The following is an 11,230-nucleotide window of genomic DNA, read 5'->3' on the forward strand; positions in this document are numbered from 1 at the left end:
ATGCTGAACACAGTCATTGCAGTCCAACAGTCCATTGCAGTCCAACAGTCCATAGCCAGTGAGAGCACAAAAAATATAGCTGCTGTCACATCCTACCCTTATTAACAGAGGTAACACAGAAATGATCTGATCATTATCATAGTTAAGCTGTAGGCTACTTTTATGGCTTTTTTCATTTTCATATGAATATAGATTTTGTTTTGTTGGGGTGGGGTGGCCTAGCTGAGTGGGTAGGGACGCCGTCTGGCAATCGGAAGGTCATTGGTTCGTCCCCCGGTCCGCCCAGTCTATGTCACAGCAGATCTACAAGCCCAGGATGCGACACAGATGTAACTTTATATTGTGTGTAACTTTGCATGTTTTGTATGAACGATAGAACATGTGAACTATAAGTCTGTTCTCTCACACTCACTGCCTACTGGAACATTTCTTTATTCTGGCCTGTCTCTGGCCTAAAATTATGCAAATTGCTCGGGCGGGCCTGGTTTGGATATTTTATTAAACAAATACATACACTATCATTATGAATGTTTAAAACAGAAAATACATTGTATTTTGAACGTATGTCACTCAGGAGGGAGGAACAATGAGGAACACATGATATTATGACATACATTACATTGTATTCTATGATATATCTGTAACTGTGGAAATATGACCTAACAAAGTGTGTGTGTGTGTGTGTGTGTGTGTGTGTGTGTGTGTGTGTGTGTGTGTGTGTGTGTGTGTGTGTGTGTGTGTGTGTGTGTGTGTGTGTGTGTTTTCTGTAAAGTAGAATGTTGGTAGTTGAGGGATGTGTTTGGGGGGCTTTATTTGGAAACATTTGCAAACACTTTCATGTCAAGGCCCCCATGTATTTGTCCACGGACCCCCGTCTCTCTCTCTCTCTCTCTCTCTCTCTCTCTCTCTCTCTCTCTCTCTCTCTCTCATAACAAATTAAATGTTATGCTGAGAGCTGAGTAGGTTTTTGGGTGATAGTTTTTAGACATAAATCATCATATGAAATAGTTTCAAGCAAGCATAAAAGGCATGTTATTAAATCACCAGACTGTGTGTACTGGATAGCGAGGACGTGCACTTTGAATTAATCAGTCCTGGACACCTAAAGAGGGAAGTCAGTAACAGAAAACTGTCAGTGTGTGTAAGGGTTTGATATGGTAAGCTAACTGGATGATTTTGTAGCAAAAAAATATGGACAAACACAACATTCAGCTAAAATGTTATATAGGCTAGTGATTTATAACATATATTTTTTCCAGATTGGATGTGTTGTGTAACCCAGGTGGAAAACCCAGCTCACATAAGCTAAAAGAGTTAACAAGGTTAACTAAGACGATGATTTAATTTTTTATTGTAATGTTTTATTTGTGTTTCACGAGGTATACTTGAAACCAGCACTAGTACAAAGCCGCTGATGTGTTTTCCAAGCACATTTGAACGCCTCATAGACGTGCGAGTGGGTGAAATGACGTCACAGCGTCTGCACTTCCTCTTTCACACTGGCGCGTCTACATGAGAAGAGTAGCAGATAATTATAACTCTATGGAGTTACTCCAGCCCAACAGTTAGCCGTGAGATATATATGCATTCACAAAAACGATATAAATAACAGAACACCAGCTGTAGCTACAGTCTGGTGCTGTTAGTGTCACCAGAGGGGAATCCTGCAGCTTCGGTTCCTGTGCAAGAACCAAACGTTAACCCACTCGGTGAGATAAACACATCTAACTGTATTGCTAACTAGCTAATGCTAACTCACTGCTACATGTTGCTAACAGCTAGCATCCTGTTTACACAGGCAAAGCCCTGTTGTGAGAGTTGAGTCCTGACGTCGTCAGTACTGGAACACTGGATGTGATTCAGTGAGATATATTTGGCTGTTGAAATGTTGCTGGTATAATTTCCTAGTGTTGTGGGGAAATGTAGTATTTCATTGTTTTTGTACTAGACTGAAAAAAAACCCCGGATTTTATCCTGCTTTATCTTATAAGATGCACTTTCAAATGGAAAATGTTACCACTTACTCCTTATGGTGCAAATGCATTTTAAAGGTGCATTCCACATTGTTTTGATCATAAAGGGTAAATTACAAGATTGTATTCTACTGACACTGTTAAACACAGTGAGAGTTAATTAGTGCCTTTGGGTGCTGTATTATTACAAAAACGTATTTTATGTATTTATATTGAGTTCATGTTTGATAAGGTGTTTGATATTTTTGTATATTGATATACTGGTTAAACTGAAGTTGTTTTAATCCATTTATTTTGTATTCCAACCAGTTATTGGTTCAAAATATGCTACGCAAATACACATATATTAATTCTAAAATTCATGTCAAATGGAATTTGGATATAGAGATTTGCGATGTTAGAGTTTAGAGTTGGCATTAGGATGATGATCCTAATGCTCGCATATGTTTAGAAAAAAGTGCAATCGGCTGTAGTTGCTGGGACTGATTTCAGAGCTGCACCATTGACTTCAGATGTGAATGCATAGATTGCAGTCAAACATGTGATTGTTCCAGTCAAACATGTGATTGTTCCAGTGTGTACATGTCAAGAGACAGATGTTGATCACATACATTCAAGAGGAAGCAAGATGCCTTTTGGGAACACTGTTTGTTGGGAATGCAATGCATGTCCTTCTGGTTATGCAGTCAGTAACCCATTGTCAGTGTCTGTTGTATCCGTTTGTCAGAGTAAGTATTAGCGTAACGTTCCAATATTGTAGTACTTGAACGCCAGTGTATGATGTCATATTGATGACAAGAGGGATCACCATATATTATGGGCATTAAAGGGACATTCAGGGATTTGTATATGCCTGGACAACAGCTGACCTGACATCTGATTCACCTGATTCATTCAGTGCTTGTTCTAAGGGTGTGATATGGTAGGCTACCTGGATGATTTTGTAGCAAAAATTAATGAACGAGCACATCATGTGTAATTTTTTTTAAATACATCAAACACCACACAATGTAGCTAAAATGTTATATAGGCTAAAATAATGTTTCCGGGTGTGATGTGCTATGTTAATGTTCATGTCAGCCCAGGACCATTGGAAGCATCCAAGATCCCCCCACCTCCTTTACTCTGCTCTGATTGGTTGAATTAAATGTGTGAAAGACGCTCCTCAGCTATAAGTACCATAACGTTGTTGTACGTTGTTGTTCCACTCCACTAGTCTATGTTGTTTGTGCTTTCAGCAAATTCAGAGACAAGACAGAGAACCAGACCTTTCATCCCATTTCCAAGGGTTTGACTTTGAGGAAGAAGTTTACAAGAAGGTAATAGGTTGCACACTGTAATTGTGTGGTTGAGCATTTTACCTTAGTCAAATAGTGGGCCTTTGTATTGTTTTATACAAACTACTAACCTTGAAGAACCTCTATCCTTTTTAATTGTGTTTAATATCGAGCCATTTATCATTACAGATGAGCCAACCGGTGGAAGTTGAGCAGTCCTGTAGAGAACCTAAAAGGAGGAAGGTTGAGCACCAGGTTTGTAATGTTTGTGTTATTGCCAAACTATTACAATGTCTTATCTATCTATTATTTTGTGTGTATGATGTTTTTTAATTAAATAAGTTGCAACTATTCTTTTTTTTACAGCTGAATGCAACAGTGGTAGTGTTGAAGGCGTGTTCCATCCCTCTATCACGTGTAAGGTTTAACAGTGGACTGTTGGTTGTGAAGGATGAAATAGTTCCATTGGACCTTTCTAACCCTGTGGAACACACTGCTGTTCCAAAAAGGAAAAAGGTAATTTGCATGCAAATTATATCTGTTGGTTGAGGCCTCTCATTGAACCCTAGTATCGGGAAAAAGCTCACAACGAGTTGCATGTCAGTTTGTTGAGATTTTGTAAGGTCAGTTATTTTCAGTCAAGAGATGCATTTCCAACGTATATTCAACAAGTGTTCAACATGTTTTTTGTGGTGAAGAGATTTGATGTATTGGTAATAAAAGGAATGGGTAAAGTAGCTGGGACAATTAAACATTAAGGGTGTGTTTAAGTGGCTTAGTTTTTGTGGCCCATAACTCTAATGCTGTTTTTCTTCACTCCAAACCAAATGTGGAGACTGGCTTTGACTAAATATTGAATTTATTAATTGTGAAACAATGAAAAAAATAAACATTGTTTTGTTTACGTAGGTAATTAAACTGTTCCCTTTTTCTGTAGGTGTCCTCAAAGCCATCACCTGCCAGGGATGTGAAACTGGTTATAAAGGAAGAGAGTCTTTGTATGCCGTGCACAAGATACTCCAAAGGTGAGAGCGATGATGATTGGTGTTTAGAAAAAAAGTGCAACCGTTTGATTTTATTGAAATACAGTTCCACTGGGGAAGAAAATCACCATTACACCACTGACCGTTACCGTAATAATTGAATGTCAGGGTATGACGTCATTGGTGAAAAAAGGGACACAGGGATTTGTGGATTTCTATTATTTCTGGACACATATGATGTGCATTAATGCCTGTATGAATTCAAGAGGTTTTGTGGGCTTGCCCTCCTTCCTTTGTTATGAAACATCAGAGGTTCAGTGCCACATTGCCAAATACAAATGGTTAACATTGTTGGAATACATTGGATCTAAATGTATATAAGAATCATGACTTAACTATCATGTTATTTTCCTCCTCCTAGACTGTGTCCCTGTATGTAAAGACAAGTCTTCATCTGAACAGAAGGAGAGGGGCCACAGACTGATCAAGAAGGAACCAGAATATCCACAGATTAAAGAGGAACAAGAGGAGCTATTCCAAACACAAGAGGATGTGCAGTTAGAGGCTGATGGGACAATGTTGACATTACTAACAGTGAAAAGTGAAGATGTTGAAAACGGAGAAACTGTCCCTCCAGCCAGCACCTCATCTGCACACAAACAAATACAAGCTTGTGCAGAGGACAGTGATGCATCACAACCAACTAGTGATGCTCAGCTCCTCTCTTCACAATGTTCTGAATCTGATACTGAAGACAGTGATGAGTGGGAGGAGACACAGTCGATTTTAAACACACTGCAATCACACAAGGCACAAAACGTGGAAGGAAAGAGACCGTCTATGAGAAACAAGCTGCTCCACAGTGTGAAATCATCAAAACAAATTCCATCCATGACGACTCAGAGAGTGTACAATTGTCATCTGAAGCAGCACATGAGGGTTCATACAGGGGGAAAACCCTTTAGCTGTAAACTTTGTGACAGCAGCTTTAGTCAAAAGACTGGTCTGAATCAGCACATGAAAATTCATACAGGGGGAAAGCCCTATAGCTGTACAGTTTGTGACCGCAGCTTTTGTTACAAGACTGGTCTGAATCAGCACATGAGGATTCATACAGGGGAAAAGTCCTTTATATGTACACTTTGTGGCAACAGCTTTTGTCAAAAGACTGGTCTGAATCAGCACATGAGGATTCATACAGGGGAAAAGTCCTTTATATGTACACTTTGTGGCAACAGCTTTAGTCGTAAATGTATTTTGAAGCAGCACATGAACATTCATACAGGGGAAAAGCCCTTCAGCTGTACAGTTTGTGGCAACAGCTTTAGTCACAAGATCAGTCTGGAGAAGCATATGAGGATTCATACAGGGGAAAAACCCTTTAGCTGTACAGTTTGTGAAAGCAGCTTTAGTCTAAATGACAATTTGAAGAGGCACATGAGAATCCATACAGGGGAAAAGCCCTTTAACTGTACAGTTTGTGGCATCAGCTTTAGTCAAACGAGTAATCTGAAGAAGCACATGATGAAGCATACAGGGGAAAAACCCTATAGCTGTACAGTTTGTGACAACAGCTTTCGTCATAAACATAGTCTGAAGATACACATGAAGATGCATACAGGGGGAAAGCCCTAGCTGTGCATGATGACTGATATCTTTTGCTGTGCAAGATGTTTCAGCTTTAGTCTAAAATGAAACTCTGAAGCAACTCAAGGGTTTAGATAGCGGGAAAGTCTTATGGTTGTCCATTATGTAGCAGAAGATTTGTCCTATTCCGAAGTCTGAAAATGTGCATGAGGTACAATCATTCTAGTACTGTACTGGAATGATGCAGTCTACCAAGACACAAATTACAATATTTTCAACAAAATGTTACAAAAAACTGTTATTTTGTATAGATAGACAAGCTCACAGCAGCGTTCAAAAGCATCGTGAGCTTGTAGATTGGCTATTTTCAAATAGTGATGGTGAAGTTAAACTGGTTAAAATTATTGTGATGCTATTTTAACTCTTTCTTTTAGGGGGACCCAGTGGGTACTAGTGGAAAAATCTGACACTGTGACATGTAGTTTAAAGACATGCTCTGGGTTAAATTTATTTCTGAACATGGCAGCGTGGAAAAGCAGAATAGAGAGAAGGTCAACTCAATCCTGTCATACGTTTAAAGTAGTGGTGGGAAAAACAGTTCATTTCGGTGAACGAACAATTTCGTTCACTGCAAAGATTCGTTCAAATGATTCGTTCACGTTCTCGTTCAGTAGCGCATCCGGTCCCGGCGGAGCGTATGCGATGCACTACGCTAACTGCATGCAACTGTGTGCATCTGATCCCACTGATATGACTGCACAGTCTGTACAGAAACACAGCACTGTCATTCACGATCTAATTGCACCATCTTCTTTGTAATATAATGTGTAGAAGTAATAAATTACTGCAATATGTAATGTAAAGTTATTTTTATTTGTAGATAATTATTTATAATAGCAATAATTTATACAAAGCAGCCCAAGTCAGTACACTCACATGACTATCGATTTCCAACCATGTAATGTCTTTAACTACTATTAACTTCATGAATAGTAGCTGTAGCATACGATTTGCATCTTCTACTCAAACTAAAACGTGTTAATTGACCTATCTGTCCTTTGTCTAGGACCATGCATATTTATTTATTTTGATACTTAAATGTGGTGCTAACACTATCTGTCTTTTGTCCAGGAACAACAGTAGGCTACCTTTATTTCAATTCAAATAGCAATACGCATGCATGTCTATACTGGAAAACTCTACTGCACAGCTTTCTGTCTGTCTGTCGCGGGAGGAATAACAGCCCGCCAGTCGTGTGTGTGCGGTGTGCGGGGAGGGGGAGGAGGGGCATGAACGAAATCGTGAACGCAACAGTTTTGAGTCATGAACGTGTTCGTTCACGGCAAATAACTAGTTCTTATGAACGGATCGATCATGACCGACACATCACTAGTTTAAAGATGCATGTCATCGCCTTCATAAAATAATGGCATAGCCAAATAACGCTGTATGTCAATTATGTAACATAAGAGGATTAAATGACACATTTTAGTTGTAAAAATTGTAAACTGGCAAAATTGCTTCCGTCGTATTGTCTTGTGACAATAAAATGGTCTAAGTTACATTATCTTGTGACTTAACATTAAATGGCCAATGGCACACTCTTGACATATGCCACTATACTACTGGGATGGGAACGGCAAGATTTAAACATGTATCGGAGGTGGCCAGAATCATGAAGACATGATTTAAGTTTAAACAGGTTATTTTCTTCATTCCACCTCATTTACACAATACTGTAGGGGGCTATATGCTCACTATTTATCATACTAAAAGGAATACATGCAAATTGAATGGCCTATGCATTCAGCAATAGGGTTACACACCCTAACCAATTTTCACCTGTCCATTAACAATGGGACAAGCATCCACCAAAACATTCCACAACTTGTGTCTTCTAATTGATTAGATACAGATAGAGTTTCAAACTCTGCAATGCAATGTGTAAACTGGCACTGATGTATTTAAAGGGGTGTAGTAATATGTTTTGATCTATGTGTTTCCCCAGCTCTTAAGCAAAAGGAAAATACTATACTAAGGAATACTAAGGAAAAATATTCAAGAGTAATATATTACGTATTCATTTATACTACTTTCCCCCCCCCACAAAAGAAAAGACGTGTACAGTTTTTAGCCTTTTAGAACTGAATCCAATTTAATGGAACAATAGAAAAGAATAGTCTTTATCCTTTTAAGTATTTTGCTGCTGCAAATTCCATATTTGGAATTGGAACAATAATTATCCTTACAGGAACAACATCAATCTGAACTGCACACACTGGCTGCAGCCTCTCAAAAACTGAAACAATAAAGTAAACTTTTTGAACATTTCTTAACCTTTTCAACATATCTGACTTACACCAGTCAATATTAATTAGCCAAAGTGCAAGGGGGGGAGGATAGAGGAGAGGAGATATAGAGCAGTGGTTCAAACATTTTCATGTCAACGAAAATTTACATGAAAATCCCCAAATTGATACTTATTGGCCCACGGACCCCCATTTAAAAAGATATGCCAGGGACCCCCATAAGAGAAGATTTTTTACGGCTCTAGCAGTGATTCTCAACCATTTTAATTTCAAGGACCCCCTGTTTGACATGCATTAGGCTACAGACCCCCATTTAATGGTATTTCTATCACTTGGACTGCAAATTATATTTTGTAAAATCTATGTCAATTTAACTCTGAGAGTGTACAAATGTAACCAAATGGACCCATTAGGGTCCATTTGGTTCCATTTGTACAATTCTCAGAGTTACAGACCCATAAGGGTCCATTTGGTGCCTAATCTATCATTTAGCTGGGGACCCCCTGGAACTCCCTCAAGGACCCCTGGGGGTCCCCGGACCCCAGTTTGAGAACCAATGATATAGAGGAGAGAAGAGGAGAGGAACACTGTTTCCTCTCCTCATCAGCAGTTTGTTTCCCCGACCACCAGACAAGTGACGCAGGGGGACTTCTGAAAGGGCCATGCCGAAAATAGGTTGCTTTATTCGGATACAATGCGTATGCGTGTCACTGCCTGCCCCTGACGGTTCTCTGAATTTTTATTTTTAAATAGGCTCTGTCATGATTAATTGACCATATATATGAAGTTAAACAACTCAATTCTATCCGAACGATATATTCCGTGCCTCAAAATAGAAGTTTGAGAGCTTTTTGAAGTTAAAAAACGTCGGCGAAATACACGACGCGGTGGTCGCATACAGGTCATAACTGTGCGCAGGCTGTGTGCTAAAAAGAACTGATCTGCAAGAAATTATCTCTGTTGACGTAGGTTGATAGCTTGTAGATCTACTCTATTTTTGCATGATGCGACAACTTGCCTCTACGAGAGACGGAGAGAGTACATACATATTAAATGAATGAATGAGCAAAATAAATGACGCTAGTCATCAGTAACGAGTAACGAGGCCTTTTTTGTCGTAGTATTATGGTATTATATTACTGTTTTGGCAGAATAATACCTTACTTTACTCGTTACTGGGAAAAGTAATAATATTACAGTAATATATTATTATTAATTTGTTACTACCCAACACTGTTAGTTAATGTGTAAAGGTGTAGCTATCATTATACAAGAGACCAGTCTTTATTTTTTTACATCTGGATTATTAGATAATAAGTGCAGACAATAAGTGTCATTACAGTTTTATATTTAAAGAAGACTAGACTGTCTGTGTGTTTTTTGACGATTGAGGATCAAATATCACATATCCTCTTTTTTGTGTAATTAAGTCTTTTACTTTATGAACACAGATGTTTACTAAAGAAAATGTCAACCTTTTTGAAATAGAACTCAGTTGAGAGGCATATTTCTGCAAGCTTTTTTGTAGGATATTATATTTAGTTTTTTATACACCACTTACATTCTCAATTTAACGCTGGGGAAAAAAAGTAGCTGAGCTACTTTTTCCTATGTAGCTGTAGCTTTACAAGTTACATTTCTCCAGGGGTAGCTATGTAGCTTGATCAAGCTACTGCCATGGTGAGCTACTTGTAGCTTTACAAGCTACGCTTTCAAAATAGCTTCCCCCAACACTGTCTATGTGTCAAAGTGTCCCTGAGCAAGACAATTAACTGCTCCCTGGGCGCAATATTAATAGCGCTCACTGCTCCAGTTAGGATGGATAAATACAGAGGGACATTTTTCACATGTGCTGTACAGTGACAAATACCCCAATAACAACTAAAGGGGACTAAATATAAATAATAACTAGAAAATGTGCTCCTCGGAGCACAAGTCTCCGCCAGCAGACTATAGCAATTATATTATCATAGCAATAACTAATGAGATACAGTAGAGTAAAAGATATATACTGTAGTTAAATAAAAAGGTGTATGTTAAAGAAATATTTATTTAAAAAAAAATGATTTAAAAATCATATTTTGTCTTCTAGTGTTTAAAAATATGTTTAAAAAAATGTTTAAAAAAAGATAGGATGAAAAAAAGAGATCCAAAAAATTATTTATTTATGTATTTCTTACAAAAATGTATATACTATGACGCATCTGATATATATCAATTATATTATAATAGCAATAACTAATGAGATACAGTAGGGTAAAATATATATCTTTTAGTTAAACAAAAAGTTCTAATACTTGTCTTCCAATGTTAAAAATAAAATAAGATGAAAAAAGAGATTAAAAAAAGATTAATATATTTACGTAATATTTACGTATTCCTTAAAATAGAACAGACAATAATATTAATTGTCAGAAATGTATTACTATATTACAAAAATATATATATACTATGACGCATCTTCTGAATGGTTTTCTGGTAATATCTTAATAACAGTCGTCTGTAATGTTGTTTCATTATTGTAATTCTTCGGTCCGACTTTATTATAAAAAATGTGTGTTGTAGACGTTAACTTCTGAAATATGTCTTTGAATGCAGACAGATCTTTGTCTCTTCTTTGTATCATAGAATCCGCGTCGTAACCTAATAATCTTTCAGCTGTGTCATTGAAACAGATGACCCACTGCTTGTCTGTATAATCAGTAATTAAGACCTTCAAAAGAAATCGATAAATATAGTTTTTAACCTCTTTGCATTTCTTACAATAATAATCCTGTGTTTCAGTTATTTTTGTGTTACAATTCGGACACGATTTATAAAAACAGCCATCTGATTGAATGTCAAGAATTGTACTCACCACGCTGTAATAATTACTCCATTTTATATTTTCTTCTTGTGGAAATTTCATTTCTTTCAATGTTCGCGTTTTGAAAAATATATCAGACGATGCTTTAGTTAAATTCTCTATGTCCAGGACTTTACTTCTGGTGTCATACCATGTCTTCAACAAGTATGCCTCTTTTATATTTGGGTCGACGATAATGATAGAGTTGGACGATACAGATAAAGATATCTCGTTAAAATACGAGATATAAGCTGAC

At 37.5% G+C, this 11,230-nt stretch overlaps 1 protein-coding gene across 1 annotated transcript; it reads left to right on the forward strand.

Annotated features, from left to right (window-relative positions):
* Positions 1-3,208: 3,208 nt before the first annotated feature.
* LOC308102331 (uncharacterized protein) lies at positions 3,209-7,012 on the forward strand. Its single transcript, XM_080451996.1, has 5 exons — positions 3,209-3,292; positions 3,440-3,505; positions 3,617-3,766; positions 4,188-4,275; positions 4,655-7,012. Exons 2-5 carry the CDS (start codon positions 3,440-3,442, stop codon positions 5,866-5,868), a joined length of 1,518 nt encoding a protein of 505 aa, XP_080308122.1. The 5' UTR covers positions 3,209-3,292; the 3' UTR covers positions 5,869-7,012.
* The last annotated feature ends 4,218 nt before the right edge of the window (positions 7,013-11,230 follow it).

The sequence above is a fragment of the Gymnoscopelus braueri genome, assembly GCF_963280865.1.
Source record: "Gymnoscopelus braueri genome assembly, chromosome: 15".
Lineage (NCBI taxonomy): Eukaryota > Metazoa > Chordata > Actinopteri > Myctophiformes > Myctophidae > Gymnoscopelus > Gymnoscopelus braueri.